We start from the raw sequence: 18,711 nt of genomic DNA, 5'->3' as shown, positions 1-18,711 counted from the left end.
TCCTCCTAGTGGTGAATCTGACAAGGCTGCAGTGAGTGAGTTAGTGAGTAATGGCGTATCATACAGTAAAACACATCTTCAGTTACAGTAGCATGGGCTGTGCAGATAAACTTGCAGAGAGCATATTTGTGGATTCTAATGTGGATAATAACACATTTAGGTAGAACGACCTTTCCTTTCTTGGAGGGGCATCAGATGTGTGGAATTACAAGAGCAGGAATTTGTTTCCAGTAGCATTCAGGTAGAACCTTGTGTTGGCATCGGAAATAAACTGTTAGTTTTTTTGGAACAAGCAGATGAGAGTGCTATTAGTATACGTGCATTGATACGTAACAGTCTTGAATGTCATTCATTAAATGTAAATAACATTTCATCTTATAGTGCAGATAATGCTAGTATCAATTATGGCAAAAAAAAAATCTGTGATGAAATTAGTAGTGCAATAAACCTATTTTAAGGTTGAAGAAAAAAAATTGATCCTATTCATTTTGACAGGTCAAAGTATCCCTTATTTTGACAACAGAAAGGTGCCAACTCTAAATACATAAGATGATTTCAGTTTCAATCCTAAACAACATTCAGGTGATTTTTGTCTCCAGGTACGACTTTTGTGGAAGCGTGAAGTATAGTTTTAAGGTGCACCCTCCTCTGGCCACCAATCGACTTCCAGTTAATATGCTGTATCTGAAGCTCTCCAGTATGGTCACTGCCGTTGTTGTGACTGTACCATTACTTGGATATGGAAATACAGCACCATCAACACTGCCATGTAGCTGCAATTGACACACCAACCATTGCCTGTCAGTGCCCACCCTCAGAAGGGGTCATCATCTTTTAAATGCTATGAAGTCAACTGAGCTACCTGATTGTATATCATAATGTCCAGCACACTGTCTTGTGGGATGGGAAAGTGAGCTGACCTGGACTGAATCCACACAGCGAATTGACAACTGGAGTCTGGTAGAGTCAACACAGCATACGGTGGTCAATGCACAGTGACCTGTCTTTGTCAAAGTGCTGGGCAAGTTCATTTGTTTGTTCAGACAGGGAAGCTGACATTGTTTCTCGCCCTTTCAGCTGGTTTGCAATAACAAAATTGATGCACACTCCCTGCAAGCTTTCTCGAGCAAGAAACCATTCGGTAAAAAAAAAAAAAAAAAAATCATTTTTGAATTACTTACAGCTTTGTGTCAGATCCAAGATGACTTGCCTGTCATTTTGTTAGTGGTCATAGTTATTGTGATATTTGCGTGGGAATAAGACACTGCATGAAATTTGAAAAACTTTGCAATGAAAAATAGGGGTCACTATGATTTTGCGTTTGGTACATATTACATAATATATTGGTGCATACAGAGTTTAGCTAATATATTGAATTTTTCTTTTGACTTGGGCGGAGGTCTCTACCTGTCACCAATCTAAAAAAACTGATTTTATTTATCACACTCATTAGCAATTGTTAATCCATTTGAGAGATCGAGACAGGATTTTGACAAATGATAGCGTGAAAAGAGGAGAGTATTTTGTCGCATGGTTATTATACAAAACTTCAATATCTACTGTGTTATTCCATTAATTACAGACGTTTTGGTTGAAATAATGCAATTTTTAATGTCCATTGATAGCTGGTAAAACAAGAAATGCTGTGGGTTTTGGGGCAATGTAAATGAAGACATTACACATTTATTTTTGTAGTGAGGATGTGCTTTTTTTTTTTTTTTTTTTTTTTTTTTTTTTTTTTTTTTTTTTTTTTTTTTTTTTGTAAGCTATTTCCTTACTTCTCCTCACTTCCTCACTTAATAAACCACTGTTTTAGAACTTTCTCGCTGTTGCATCTGCAGGACATGTTAGTGAGGCGCAATTGTGTAAACTCTGCTGTGTTTTGGTAAAAGAAGCAAATGTGAACATGGCAACAAGAGAAATGTAGGTTTTGCTCAAAATTCGCCACTCGTGATGCTTCTATGAAAGTTACAAATGGTTAACATGCTAGGTGAAAATAAATTGCTGCTTTTGTTGCATTTTCAGCAGAAGTCTTTTTATGTACTAACCGAAGCTGATCTTTTTGAATGATCACCATGTAAATGTGGGCATGGACGGGCTCCACTTAATATTTGCAAAAAATTTGAGCGTAGGGTTCAATTCAGAATGGCACTTCCCCTCCAGTGCTCAGCAGTCCTCATGCAGTGCCTGGCCGCAACACCCACCACTACTGCTCTCCCCACCCATGCCCTGCCGACCGCCCATCTACCGACCACGTTGTTCCGTGCACACACTACACTGCCCAGCCTGAGTGTGACTTTCCATGCTCGTTTAAGCCAGTGCTGCTTTGGTCCTCAAATTCTGCCTCAAGGAATACAATGCACAAACAGTTAACCCTTTCGTGGCTGTGAGGTCTGTGTCATCCTTTCCTGGCCAGCTAATGGGATCGAACATATTGTGTGCCTGGTCTGCAGCAACATTATTACAAAATGCGTCCAACAGGGCCAACATGATGGTGATATATTTTCTCGACCGCTGAAGGACAATCCATTGGGGAATCAAGAATTCATAAGAGGCAGCAAGTCTGTTGTGTGCCAAGTTCTGTGCTCATTGTGATTTGACACGAGATGCCCGTTGATCTGGGAGGCCAGCCTCATTCATTACAGATCAACTCAAGTGGTGGCACTTGAGAAACCATCCTATAATCCTGATGTCTTGCCAAGTGATTATCACACATTCAGTCCCTTAGAAAAGGCCTCGAAAGGTTGACGATTCTTGTCAGATGAGGACGTGCGCGACCAGTTTCAGACTTCTTCAAGCAGCAGGACATGGTGTTTTAACAAATGGGTATCTGTAACCTGGTGTGTCAGTGGGATGATAGCTCAGGATATGACAATTGGGAAATCTGGGCAAAACCTGGGAATTTTTCATCTGGGAGAAAACTGGGAAAAACTCGGGAAAATTTTTTTTTTTTTTCTTTAGAATTCTGAAAATTTTTCATTGTTTTAGTTTTCAGTTAAATTTTTATAATTTTGGCTGGTAAGAACTGATACTCTAACAAAAATTTTACTTTAGCACACTACTACAGAATAATGAGTACTGCAGCAATGAAACATAAATGAGAAACATCAAAACAAAACATCAGTTGCAAAGGAAGTGGACCATATATTATTTAAAAAAATACTGCACACTCGAGTGTCTGCCAACAGCAAAATGTGTCATAGGCCTTACGATGGAAACTATGGGATACTTCGTAACAAGAAGGTGCTTTCGATGAGGGTGGCACTACATCTGTTTGCATTTGACAAGTTGTGTGAAAATAGTGCAAATGGTGGTTTCAGGAGTATTACTTTCAAAGAAAATTTCATTTTATACAAAATGACTTGTACTGTGTGTGGGAATGTGTGACGAACGTCTTAAATCGTGGAGCATTTGACTGTCATTCAAAACTTAACACTTTGAGGACCAGCCACTTAGAAAAATTTCAGGCCTAGAAGGCCAGCCATTTGTGTCATCATTTAAAGTTTTACTGGCACATTTGTGTCGGTGTATCTTAAAGGGTAACACAATCAAGTAAATAATATAATTAAAATGCAAACTTTGTAAGTTATTTCTGTAGCTCTGTGCCATTTAATATTGGCAATATTCAAATAAACTGTTGAGGCTGTGCAAATGGCTGACAACAATCAGTTGTAGGCTCACACTGTATTGCATGTTTCAATACTCTGAAAAAATAAGTTATTAGTTTCCTAACAAGCAGGGATGCTAAAGGTACATAAATAAAGGTTTTAAGAGCAAATAAACACACACATTTTACCAAAATGCAACATAAGTACACTTACAGTGTCTCTCACATCTGTCCTCATCCAAGATCAAGACCAGAGTAAGTAATTACATAAGATCATTCAGCTGTTTCACAGTTATTAATATTTTTAATGTAGAAAAAAGAATAATCCACATAATAAATTGATACTTTTAAAAAATACAACTGCGTTGAATGATGAATATTTTTTCTGTACATTTTTACATTAGTCTTTCAAGAAATCATAAAAGTCTTAATTCATTGCACTGTTTGCAATTCCATATGAATAAATATCATTCTCCCCAGGGCAACAAGTACATATTACGTGATTCAGTTCACTAACCAGTATTTATTTTCCAGATCATCAGTGTGTGAGGTGCCATTTTTTGAATGTTAGTGTACAATCAGAGATCTGTGTACATCGGAGTGGCATTGCTGTAGGGTCCAGTGTGTGCCAACCGCTGTCCTGCCGGGCTCTGGGGCCACAACTGCAGCGAGAGGTGCGACTGCTTCAACGGAGCCTCCTGCCACCACATCACCGGCACCTGCGAGTGTGCGCCTGGCTTCAGGGGAGATAGGGTGAGTCGCACAACCATGTGTGTTAAAACATCTGTTTATAGTGAATGGTTCTCTCTGTCAGGCACAAATCGATGTGCCATAGCTGCTTTGGGCGTGGAGATAATTCAATAGCCGCCACCTTCTCCTCCTCCTCCTCCTCCTCCTGTTGCTGTTTCACTATAATAATGTTTTATTTTATTGCTATAAGATTCAGATTCCAGCCTTAGGCTAGTTTCAAGAACAAAAACTCGCACCAGTCCGATGTCTTTCGACATACCTGTAGAAATAAGTTTTTGTTCTTGAAAATCACCTAAGATTGAAATCTAGATCATGTAACAATAAAATAAAAAAATATTATAGTCAAATGGCTGCGGCAGCAGCATCATTCAAAAAATTTACATCTGTGTCTCCATCAAATAAAAATTCAACAACTATACTTGAAAATTTATGCCAGACCAGGAGCAGGGTGTGGATGCTCTGCTTCTGTAGGATAGTTGCCACAACTGCCTCAGTCATCCAGACAGGCTTCATGGCCTACCCAAATTCCCAAGTGCTTCTCGCCACTTGTGTTGTTACCCCAGTCATTTCCCCCATTTATTGCGGCCTGACTGTATTCCTGCAAGGGGGCAAATGATGGTATGCATTTGCATTGAAGCAGCCATGTGTCCATTGAGGCATATCTGATCAAGTATGTATGTCATGTCTGTTCTTTTGGACATGTCCAAACACCACATATATAAGTGTATAGATACGCCTTGATGGGTATGTCCGAAAGAAGACACATTGCATATATAGAACAGAACAGCCACCACGTATAAGAGGTGGCACAGTTAAAGTAGCCCGTCTCCATTTTGAATGTGAATGCAATATTCCAATTTCTGAAACAGAGTAAACAGCTACAACAATGGACAGTTTTATGCAATAATCAGTTGTTAGCATTCTTTATTCAGCGTTTGTTTATATCGTCAGTGAAGTTAGACGTTTCTATTTGCAGTCTGCAAAATGACTTTCTTAATAGAAGAAAGAATCGAAATGTGGAAGCTTATGTGAAAACAAGTTCAGTTAAGGAAAGTCGCAAAGTTTTCAGGGTCAAGTATCCTGATAGAGAACTACCAGCAAAGAGGACAATACAGAGTCTGTATAAAAACTGCCATGCCTACGGATTTGTGCAAAATGTATAACAACAAAGAATTCCTTCAGTTTGCACACCAGAAATTATTGCAATACAGGAACTGAAAGACAGCATCAGCCGTGAAGTTGCCACCACGGATATCCGAATTTTATGCCGGATGTATCTGAACGTGCTTACACGTGAACAGATGTATGATGATGTTTCAGGGGGTCACTTTCAACATTTTCTATAAATGTTTTTTTTCTTTTCTTACTGTATTTTTCATTGTAAGTAAATGGTGCACCAATTTCAGCTCTTTGTTTCTGCAATTCTACAGGGTGTTTATAAAGTCCCTTTACAACTTCAAAATTTTATTTCAACGGCAGTTGTTGAAATATTTTAACAACATTTCTTTTTTTGTAATCAGTGTTTATAAAGGTTTTTTTGACAGAGTTTAATAGACTTCTATATGGGCGCCATTAGTTGCATGAAGCACATCAAGACAGTACTCTATTTCTTGCCATGTTCGCTATAGCGTAGCGTCATCAATGGCGGCAATGGCATTACGAATCCTTTGCTTCAAGTCAGCAATGTCCCGTATCTGTGTTTGATACATGATATCTTTTACATAGCCCCACAAAAAAAGGTCCAAGGGAGTGATATCTGGTGAACGTGATGGCCAAGGAACTGGCCCATCCCTCCCAATCCATCTGCCTGGAAATGTTTTTCGTTGAGGAACTGACGAACATGCAGTCCCCAATGTGGTGGTGCACCATCTTGCAGGAAAATGATAGTTGGTTGTAAGTCAATCAATTGTGGTGCTACATATTCAGTAATTGTTGACTCGTTGAAGAAAAATGGACCAATTATTTGGTTGCACATGATTCCACACGACACATTCACTTTTCGACTATGCTGGTGAAGCTCCCTAGTCACATGGGGGTGTTCAGATTCTCACACTGTGTCTGTTTAATGTCCCAGAAACATGAAAAGTTGCCTCATCACTGAAACAAACTCACTTGAGGAATGCTTCATCCTCCAAAAGGCATTCCAGCATGTTTTGGCTTGTCATTTGACTCAAGTGTCTGTAACAGTTGCACTTTGTAAGCATACAACCATAAGTTCTTGTGGAGGACCTTATGCACAGTTGGACTTGGTAGTTGCAACTGTCTGGCAGCATTGCGAATGGACTTCGTAGGTGAACGAGTGAAGACGTTTAAAATCCAGTCAATGTTTCCCTCGGATGTTCTTGGTCGCCCACTCCTCCCTTTATCCAACACTGTCCCTGTCTCCATAAATTTTTTGTGCCATGCATGGATTGAAGGGTGCGATGGTGGATCTCTTCCATACTTCGTTCTGAAGTTTTGTTGAGTCTGAACATCTGATTTTGTCTCAATAAACCAAGACACACATCGTGCCTTCTCTTGAGGAGTTGCCATTTTATAGAGGTTCAGTTCCTTCCATCAACAGAGTATCTGAAACACAAATTTTTAGTATATATAAAAACTTTAATAAACAGTGATTAAAATAAAAGAAATGTTGTTGAAATATTTCAACAAGTGCCGTTGTAATAAAATTTTGAAGTCGTAAAGGGACTTTATGAACACCCTTTATTACAGTTCCTATATAATTGATTGGGCTACTTTTATATGTGCCACCCTGTATAATAGTAATAGCAGTAGTAATAGTACTAGTACTAGTAATAATAATAATAATAATAATAATAATAATAATAATAATAATAATAATAGAGGCTAACAAAAATACTGAAAACAGAATTGACAGCAAGAAACAAGACAAAAGCTATAAATACTTATGCCATACCAATATTGACCTACTCATTTGGAGTAGCGAAATGGAGTAACACACACCTAGAAGCACTCAATACACTTACACGATCACAATGCCTCAAATATAGAATACATCACATACATTCAGCAACAAAAAGATTCACAGTAAGCAGAAAAGGAGGAGGAAGGGGATTTATCGACATAAAAAACCTACATTATGGAAAGGTAGACAATTTAAGAAAATTCTTTCTAGAACGAGCAGAAACTAGCAAAATACACAAGGCAATCACTCATATAAATACATCGGCTACACCACTGCAATTTCATAACCACCTTTACAACCCTTTAGATCATGTAACATCAGCAGATACGAAGAAAGTAAATTGGAAAAAGAAAACACTGCATGGCAAGCACCCGTATCATCTTACACAACCACACATCAATCAAGATGCATCCAACACATGGCTAAGAAAAGGCAATATATACAGTGAGACGGAAGGATTCATGATTGCAATACAGGATCAAACAATAAACACCAGATATTACAGCAAGCATATTATTAAAGATCCCAATACCACAACAGATAAATGCAGACTTTGCAAACAACAAATAGAAACAGAAGATCACATCACAAGTGGATGTACAATACTAGCAAATACAGAATACCCCAGAAGACATGACAATGTAGTAAAAATAATACATCAACAGCTTGCCTTACAACATAAACTTATAAAACAACACGTTCCCACATACAAGTATGCACCACAAAATGTACTGGAGAATGATGAATACAAATTATACTGGAACAGAACCATTACAACAGATAAAACAACACCACATAACAAACCTGACATCATACTCACCAATAAAAGGAAGAAATTAACACAACTAATCGAAATATCCATACCCAATACAACAAATATACAAAAGAAAACAGGAGAAAAAATTGAAAAATACATCCAACTGGCTGAGGAAGTCAAGGACATGTGGCATCCGAATAAAGTTGACATCATACCAATCATACTATCAACTACAGGAGTCATACCACACAATATCCACCATTACATCAATACAATACAGCTACATCCAAACTTATATATACAATTACAGAAATCCGTAATTATTGATACATGTTCAATTACCCGAAAGTTCCTAAATGCAATATAACATATACCGTACAGTTAAAAGGAAGTGACGCTTGATCAAGGTCCGCGTCACGTCCCATTTTTAACCAGACTTAACGTCTGAGAAAGTAAAGAAATAATAATAATAATAATAATAATAATAATCCCCGTGGTGGCCCGGGAAAAGAATAGGCCTCCGGTATGTTCTGCCAGTCGTAAAAGGCGACGAAAAGAACAAACCACTAATAGGGCTAACCCCCCTTTTAGTGTGATTACTTGGTTCAGGACAGAACTAAAGAAGCTTCGGACAAGCGCCGTCATGGTCGGGGACGACGCTTGAACCCTATGCCCGCCCACAATGGTAACGACACTGCTAGCCAACTGGAAAATGATTTAAATCCAAATAGAGGTGTTTTGCAGGATATGCTTCCTGCAACCACCCTAGAAGGAAAACAAAGACAGAGGATGAGATGGTCAGATGAAGTTAATCGACGCCTCATGTTCTGTTATTACCAAGCAACAAACCTAGGAACCAACACAACTGGATACAGATCACAAGTATACACAACATTTATTACCAGATACCCGGAATTAAAATTTTTAACAGAACAACGACTAGCTGATCAGATCCGTGTAATAATAAAAAATAACAGGATACCCAAGTCAGATTTAGAAAACATCAAACAACAAGTACAACAAATACTGGAACAAAATAATGTGCAATCAGAAGAAGAAGAAAATACAGTAATGGACTCAAACATCCCAGAGCAAACAAACAAAGACCAACACGCGTCAATTAAACAATCAGAGGAAAACGAAATCTTAAGACAGCCACCAGAACAAGCACAAATAGAACACGAAGAGACACACATGTTAGATATAGAAGAGAAATTTCAGCTGACATATATAGAATACAAAGACACAAATACAGACATCAGACCATTTTTGCATAGACCGCCAAATAACCCACAAGTCGAAACAACAATAAAATCTATCAACACAATCATACACAACAAAATAAATGAAAATACAACTATGGAAGAGTTACAACTACTGGTTTATATAGGAGCACTCACTACACTAAATATACACACTAGGCAGAGATCAGAACAAACCAACACACAGAAGAAACCCACAAAACCAGCATGGCAACACAGGCTACAGATCAGAATAGAAAAACTGAGAAAAGACATCGGACAGCTAACACAATTTATAAGAAATGAAATATCAGACAAAAAACGAAAAAGGTTAGGTAAAATCTCACAACAAGAAGCAATAGAGCAATTAGATGAAAAGAAGCAGAAATTACAAGCATTGACCAAACGACTTAGAAGATACAAAAAAAGTGAAAATAGAAGGAAACAAAACCAAACATTCAACACAAACCAAAAGAGATTTTACCAAACAATAGATAACACACACATTAAAACAGACAATCCACCAAACATAACAGACATGGAACACTTCTGGAGCAACATATGGTCAAACCCGGTACAACATAACAGGCATGCACGGTGGATACAAGCAGAAACAGACACATACAAGATGATACCACAAATGCCTGAAGCGATAATTTTGCAACATGAAGTCACCCGAGCAATTAATTCTACACACAATTGGAAAGCCCCTGGAAATGATAAAATAGCAAATTACTGGCTAAAGAAGTTCACCTCAACACATTCACATCTAACTAAATTATTTAACAGTTACATTGCAGACCCATACACATTCCCTGATACACTTGCACACGGAATAACCTATCTGAAACCTAAAGATCAAGCAGACACAGCAAACCCAGCTAAATATCGCCCCATAACATGCCTACCAACAATCTACAAAATATTAACTTCAGTCATTACACAGAAATTAATGACACATACAACACAGAACAAAATTATAAATGAAGAACAAAAAGGGTGTTGCAAAGGAGCACGAGGATGTAAAGAGCAACTGATAATAGATACAGAGGTGACATATCAAGCTAAAACGAAACAAAGATCGCTACACTACGCATACATTGATTACCAAAAAGCCTTTGATAGTGTACCCCACTCATGGTTACTACAGATATTGGAAATATACAAAGTAGATCCTAAATTGATACAGTTTCTAAACATAGTAATGAAAAGCTGGAAAACCACACTTAATATTCAAACAAATTCAGATAACATCACATCACAGCCAATACAGATTAAGCGTGGAATATACCAAGGAGACTCATTAAGTCCTTTCTGGTTCTGTCTTGCTCTGAACCCACTATCCAACATGCTAAATAATACAAATTATGGATATAATATTACTGGAACATACCCACACAAAATCACACATTTGCTATACATGGATGATCTAAAACTACTGGCTGCAACCAATCAACAACTCAACCAATTACTAAAGATAACAGAAGTATTCAGCAATGATATAAATATGGCTTTTGGAACAGACAAATGTAAGAAAAATAGCATAGTCAAGGGAAAACACACTAAACAAGAAGATTACATATTGAATAACCACAGTGACTCCATAGAAGCGATGGAAAAAACAGATGCCTATAAATATCTAGGATACAGACAAAAAATAGGAATAGATAATACAAATATTAAAGAAGAACTAAAAGAAAAATATAGACAAAGGCTAACAAAAATACTGAAAACAGAATTGACAGCAAGAAACAAGACAAAAGCTATAAATACTTATGCTATACCTATATTGACCTACTCATTTTGAGTAGTGAAATGGAGTAACACAGACCTAGAAGCACTCAATACACTTACACGTTCACAATGCCACAAATATAGAATACATCACATACATTCAGCAACAGAAAGATTCACATTAAGCAGAAAGGATGGAGGAAGGGGCTTCATCGACATAAAAAACCTACATTATGGACAGGTAGACAATTTAAGAAAATTCTTTCTAGAACAAGCAGAAACTAGCAAAATACACAAGGCAATCACTCATATAAATACATCGGCTACACCACTGCAATTTCATAACCACCGTTACAACCCTTTAGATCACGTAACATCAACAGATACGAAGAAAGTAAATTGGAAAAAGAAAACACTACATGGCAAGCACCCGTATCATCTAACACAGCCACACATCGATCAAGACGCATCCAATACATGGCTAAGAAAAGGCAATATATACAGTGAGACGGAAGGATTCATGATTGCAATACAGGATCAAACAATAAACACCAGATATTACAGCAAGCATATTATTGAAGATCCCAATACCACAACAGATAAATGCAGACTTCGCAAACAACAAATAGAAACAGTAGATCACATCACAAGTGGATGTACAATACTAGCAAATACAGAATACCCCAGAAGACATGACAATGTAGCAAAAATAATACATCAACAGCTTGCCTTACAACATAAACTTATAAAGCAACACGTTCCCACATACAAGTATGCACCACAAAATGTACTGGAGAATGATGAATACAAATTATACTGGAACAGAACCATTACAATAGATAAAACAACACCACATAACAAACCTGACATCATACTCACCAATAAAAAGAAGAAATTAACACAACTAATCGAAATATCCATACCCAATACAACAAATATACAAAAGAAAACAGGAGAAAAAATTGAAAAATACATCCAACTGGCTGAGGAAGTCAAGGACATGTGGCATCAGAATAAAGTTGACATTATACCAATTATACTATCAACTACAGGAGTCATACCACACAATATCCACCAGTGCATAAATACAATACAGCTACATCCAAACTTATATATACAATTACCGAAATCCGTAATTATTGATACATGTTCTATCACCCGAAAGTTCCTAAATGCAATATAACACATACCGTACAGTTAAAAGGAAGTGACTCTTGATCAAGGTCCGCGTCACGTCCCATTTTTAACCAGACTTAACGTCTGAGAAAGTAAAGAAATAATAATAATAATAATAATAATAATAATAATAACCTTGCTCTGAACCCACTATCCAACATGCTAAATAATACAAATTATGGATACAATATTAACTGGAACATACCCACACAAAATCACACATTTGCTATACATGGATGATCTAAAACTACTGGCAGCAACAAATCAACAACTCAACCAATTACTAAAGATAACAGAAGGATTCAGCAATGATATAAGTATGGCTTTTGGAACAGACAAATGTAAGAAAAATAGCATAGTCAAGGGAAAACACACTAAACAAGAAGATTACATATTGGATAACCACAGCGACTGCATAGAAGCGATGGAAAAAACAGATGCCTATAAATATCTAGGATACAGACAAAAAATAGGAATAGATAATACAAATATTAAAGAAGAACTAAAAGAAAAATATAGACAAAGACTAACAAAAATACTGAAAACAGAATTGACAGCAAGAAACAAGACAAAAGCTATAAATACTTATGCCATACCAATATTGACCTACTCATTTGGAGTAGTGAAATGGAGTAACACAGACCTAGAAGCACTCAATACACTTACACGATCACAATGCCTCAAATATAGAATACATCACATACATTCAGCAACAAAAAGATTCACAGTAAGCAGAAAAGGAGGAGGAAGGGGATTTATCGACATAAAAAACCTACATTATGGACAGGTAGACAATTTAAGAAAATTCTTTCTAGAACGAGCAGAAACTAGCAAAATACACAAGGCAATCACTCATATAAATACATCGGCTACACCACTGCAATTTCATAACCACTTCTACAACCCTTTAGATCACATAACATCAACAGATACGAAGAAAGTAAATTGGAAAAAGAACACTTCATGGCAAGCACCCGTATCATCTAACACAACCACACATCTATCAGGACGCATCCAACACATGGCTAAGAAAAGGCAATATATACAGTGAGATGGAAGGATTCATGATTGCAATACAGGATCAAACAATAAACACCAGGTATTACAGCAAGCATATTATTAAAGATCCCAATACCACAACAGATAAATGCAGACTTTGTAAACAACAAATAGAAACAGTAGATCACATCACAAGCGGATGTACAATACTAGCAAATACAGAATACCCCAGAAGACATGACAATGTAGCAAAAATAATACATCAACAGCTTGCCTTACAACATAAACTTATAAAGCAACACGTTCCCACATACAAGTATGCACCACAAAATGTACTGGAGAATGATGAATACAAATTATACTGGAACAGAACCATTACAACAGATAAAACAACACCACATAACAAACCTGACATCATACTCACCAATAAAAAGAAGAAATTAAAACAACTAATCGAAATATCCATACCCAATACAACAAATATACAAAAGAAAACAGGAGAAAAAATTGAAAAATACATCTAACTGGCTGAGGAAGTCAAAGACATGTGGCATCAGGATAAAGTTGACATCATACCAATTATACTATCAACTACAGGAGTCATACCACACAATATCCACCAGTACATCAATGCAATACAGCTACATCCAAACATATATATACAACTACAGAAATCCGTAATTATTGATACATGTTCAATTACCTGAAAGTTCCTAAATGCAATATAACACATACCGTACAGTTAAAAGGAAGTGACGCTTGATCAAGGTCCGCGTCACTCCATTTTTAACCGGACTTAACGTCTGAGAAAGTGAAGGAAATAATAATAATAATAAAACAATGGAAAATCCAGGATGGAAGGTAACAATATTATGAAAAGAGTAGTTGCTACTCACCATATGGCATAAATAGACAACGCAGCTCAGAGAGCAGTCAGAGACTGCGGTCCTTGTCGGCTGAAAGCTCACTTTCTGAAAGTCTTGTGGTTGTGCCTATCTGTGATTCAGCATCTCCACTATACGGTGAGTAGTAGGAACTATCCTTTTCATAATATTGTAATAATAATAATAATAATAATAATACAGCAATAGATTTCAGATTATTGGTGGTGGTGGTGGTGGTGGTGGTGGTGGTGACCTTACTGCTGTTATTTGGTGGTGGTGGTGGTGGTGGTGGTGGTGGTGGTGGATGATGATGATGGATTTTGTTTTCTGTCACTAGTTGGAAACTTCCCAAGTGTCTAGGACTGTGTGCTGTTTCAGCAAATATTTTGTGCAGATCCCAGTAAAGTGACTTTTGGTAATGGGTGGAAGAATATTTCAACAATATAAATCCATTTCATATGTGGACTAAGATCTTTTGGCACTGCTCTCAGTGTGCTGAAAACCACTCGGACTGCTTTCACTGGTTTACATGTCACTACAGTTTGCTGTTCAATTCCTTGTATCTAGTAAGTTTTTCAAGTTGTCTCATGTTTATTCTGCCATCACCTGGGATGGAAATGTCAGTGATGGACACTTCATTTTTCTCCACTGTCATGGAGTCTGGTGTATTGTGCTGCAGCATTTGATCTGCCTGGAGTGGGAAGTCTGACAGTAATTTGTTAAGTTTGTTTTTGACAACTTTTTCTGGTTTGTCACTGGCTGATGCTAACTTTGGTAAAAAAAAAATCCATTGCCTCATTCATGCCACAGCATTGTGCCTCTGCTCATAATCAGTCTGAACGATATTTTTGCAACAGCTCAAAGTGTGGTCAGCTGTTTCTTCAGCTGCTTTGTAGAGTCCAAATGTTGGGTCATCTGCCAATTTCTTGAGTCTGGCTATGATCTTCTTCCCATATTTGTCTTCAGAGTGTGAATGTGAAGTATCAGTGAAGGGATTAAAATGTAGTCCAGTGGAACAGAATACAAATTTGAAAAGGGCAGCATGTTAACTTCCTACATTATTTTTAGTTTATCTGCACTGCAGTAATCAGATACAAAAAGCCACAGTGGTGACACTATCCAGATTTTTAGTATGAGGTGTTCCATTTCGCTATATTTTAGTCACTCCACTGAGACTTCGTATCCGATTTTCGATGACAGACAGGGGACAAACGTACAACGAGATGTCGGCTCCTATTTTGCAAAATATGAATTTATAAATACTGCATGTACTAACACATACTGGTTGAATTAAATGTTTAGCTTCTGGTTGAATTAAATGTTTAGCTTCCGATGAAAATACTACCTCATAATGAGTCCTGTGAACCTGTTGGTCAAAAATTGTCTGTTAGCCGGTATTTGTTATCCAGCAACTTGTGATTCTGTTCTTTTGAGATTTGTTAAGCTTCAACATTGGTTGTACACAAATACAAAGTGGGAAGTTTTACGGAGAGAAATGACCTCGGTCGGTGGTAGAACGCACACATTTCTGTATTTTAAAATAATTTTTATTCGCTTTAGCCATTCGAGCTTGAGTACTTCATTTACTGCAAGGGTCTTCAAAAAGTAAGTTACAAATTATGATGGTTGGTGAAGTAACTTCTGTTGAATGGTGCACTGCAATTCAAGTTGACACAGTTAAATGACACTATTTTTCAGCTTAGTTACAAGTCTGTAAACAACGAGTGGAACATTCTACGAATCGTTTCTACCTCGACGATAGAAATATGCTCCTCAGTCACCGAGGCATTCGAGAACCTTTGTGTGAATGTCCTCATCGTTGGAACACCCCCTCACCCTCCTTACGTTCTTTCAGCTTACAGAAAAAAATGTAAATCACATGGTACACGATCTGGACTTTTGTATCGGCATCACCCTTATCCGTACGGGCTTCGTCCAAGTGTTGGTACCACTCCACTGCATATGGACACACATATTGTGAGAATTTGATGGAGAATCTGTGTGCAGTTCACATGTTTTGTCCAAAGAAATCATACTGTCCCACATACTTGAGCTTTGTACTATGTTTCCTGCAGCAGCACAATTACACTGACACACTTGTTACCTATGCAGTAGCAGAACTGTATCCAAGGAAAGTTGGAAAATGTATTCATTTCTGACAATTCACCAGTCTTGTCCTGCAGTGGTATTAATGTGGAATGAAGTGTGTTATGTAATTCCTGAATTCCCTACGTTCTGTAATTTATCGACACTATAAGGTAAATGTATCACATTGCTACTTTTTGGCATTTCTCTGCATATCTCACATCGAACTGATCTCTTGCAGTGCCTGGAGACCTGCCCAGCGGGGAAGTTTGGAGCCAACTGCTCCCAGAACTGCACCTGCAAGAACGGTGCACAGTGCTCGGCTGTCGACGGCTCCTGTGAGTGCACGGACGGTTGGAAGGGCGCCGACTGCTCCCAGCGCGCGTGTCCTGATGGGCTGTTCGGGCCGGGATGCAAGAGCGTTTGCGACTGTGACCCCCACAACACTGATATGTAAGTCAGTGTATTTCTGAAGGTTATGTGGTCCTGACTGCAGTAGTCTTTATTTAGCGGTATTGGCAGAACAGTTTGGTTCGTGGAGACATAATGTGATTAATAAACAAATTTTGAAAGGATTTTTCCTCGAGTGAACGAAACTCAAATTTTTCCTGCTCCTCATCTCTCCCTCCTCACCTCTTCCTCCTTGCTGCCCTCTCTTCTCTCTCATCTTCTCTCTTCTCTTCCACCCACACTCTCCCCTTCCCCCCTCACTCTCCCCTGCGCCCACACTCTTCCGTCCCCCCCTCACTCTCCCCTCCCCCCACACTCTCCCGTCCCCCACCTTGTACCCTCCAGCATGTCCTGTCCTCCACCCTCTTCCCTTCCCCAACCTCTCTCCCTCCCGTTCTTCCCCACCATCTCATACCCCAACCCTCTCCCTCCTCCCCCATACACCCCTCCTCCCCACACCCTTCCTCTCTCCCACACCCTCCCAACTTCTTCTCCTCCTCCGCACTCTTCCCCTCCCCCAACTTCTCACCCTCCCTCAACATTTTCCACCCAACGCTTCCCCTCATCCTCTCCTCATCTCCCAGCATCTTCCCCATCCCCCAACTTCTCCCACTCCTTAAACATTTTCCACCCAAAGCCTGCCCTCATCCTCCTGCTACCACACCTGCTCTAGCCTCTGTCCCCTCCCTCGGCCTCTGTCCCCTCCCTCGGCCTCTGTCCCCTCCCTCAGCCTCTGCCCACCCCACAACCGCTCCTCCTCCGCCACATTCCCCAACCTACCCTCTCACCCATCCTCCCCCCCCTCTCTCTGCCTCTACCCCCCCTACCCCATCCTCTCCCTTGTCCCCAAGCCTCTCCCCCTCCCCTAGCCTTTCCCCCATCTCTCAGCCCCTCCCCCTGCTGTCCCCACTCCCCGTCCTCTTCCCCCTCCCCCAGCCTCTCCACCAACCCACTCACCCACTCCCCCTTCACACACACACACACACACACACACACACACACACACACACACATTGTAATGCTACATCTAGATTTCTGAAGATTTCATTTTCTTGTTATTATTTCCTCCAGAATGTAGACCATGATGGTTTTGTTTGTTTGAAATAATAATAAAAACTGGTACATTACCTACTTTTTGTAGGATCATTAAGTCACTGGAGGTTAATGAAACACTATCTGTGTGATGGAATTTATGCCGACTAACTCTGTCTGTCACACTTTTTCCAGGGAGTGCCTCAAACAGAATGTTGACACACGTAACAAGTAATGGGATATATAAAGGAGTGTCATCCTTGTATGAATGATATTTGCATGTTTTTGTTCCTTTCAGTTGATATTAAATTATACCATACAATTGATTTTAACATCCATTTACTCATTTAAAAGTGAACAATGTACAGAAGGTTCAGTAACTTTAATACACACAGGAAACTCCCCAAAATGTAATTCTACTAAATTTTGTAATCCCCCCTCCCCCTATTTTTCATCTCTCTCCTCCCAATTATGAAAAATAAGATAACATTGTCACTGTTGCTTTTTTACAAATCTGTTGACATTAAAAGATATTTTTTCTTGGTGACATTACCTGTGTACTGGTCAGCAGTTGTGTCTCATAATTTATCAACTGCTATTTCTTTTTTGTTTTATGGAAATACGTTATTGTAGTGTCGTTCGGTTGTGGCAGCTGGTAACACTTGTGCAGGTGCCACCCGTGGACAGGAGCGTGCGACTGCAAGGCAGGCTGGGACGGCGTGACCTGCTCGAGGCCGTGCCCACTCTACACGTACGGGAAGGGTTGCGACAAGCAGTGCGACTGTCAGAACGATGCCCAGTGCTCCCCCGTCAATGGGACGTGCATCTGTGCCGCAGGTCTGTACGGGTGCTGGCCGGCTGTCGGAGCACACTTCTCTTGGCGTTCTCACCTCTGGCGAGCTTACATTCATGTTCTGGATGTTCTAATTGCATCGGCCATCAGAGTACAGGTTGCACACCTTTCCACGGCTCCTGAGCAGAAGATGCCAGGGCTGCAAGCTTGTAATTGGCTCTTAGCGTATTATCTGCTGAGATGAGCCTCACCTCCTTTTCCCGTCAGAATGCGTCCT

At 39.1% G+C, this 18,711-nt stretch overlaps 1 protein-coding gene across 1 annotated transcript in view; it reads left to right on the top strand.

Moving 5' to 3' along the window:
* LOC124718762 (protein draper-like) overlaps positions 1 to 18,678 on the top strand; it is a 336,146-nt gene extending 317,468 nt beyond the window's left edge. The window contains exons 7-9 of the mRNA XM_047244376.1: positions 4,223 to 4,360; positions 16,401 to 16,612; positions 18,312 to 18,678. Of these exons, the coding sequence (XP_047100332.1) occupies positions 4,223 to 4,360; positions 16,401 to 16,612; positions 18,312 to 18,678 (717 nt within the window). The remainder of the gene's footprint in view (positions 1 to 4,222; positions 4,361 to 16,400; positions 16,613 to 18,311) is intronic.
* The last annotated feature ends 33 nt before the right edge of the window (positions 18,679 to 18,711 follow it).

This window comes from Schistocerca piceifrons, chromosome 10 (genome assembly GCF_021461385.2).
Source record: "Schistocerca piceifrons isolate TAMUIC-IGC-003096 chromosome 10, iqSchPice1.1, whole genome shotgun sequence".
Classification (NCBI taxonomy): Eukaryota; Metazoa; Arthropoda; class Insecta; order Orthoptera; family Acrididae; genus Schistocerca; species Schistocerca piceifrons.
Note: the sequence above shows the minus strand (reverse complement) of the source record. Positions and strands in the feature narration are given on the sequence as shown.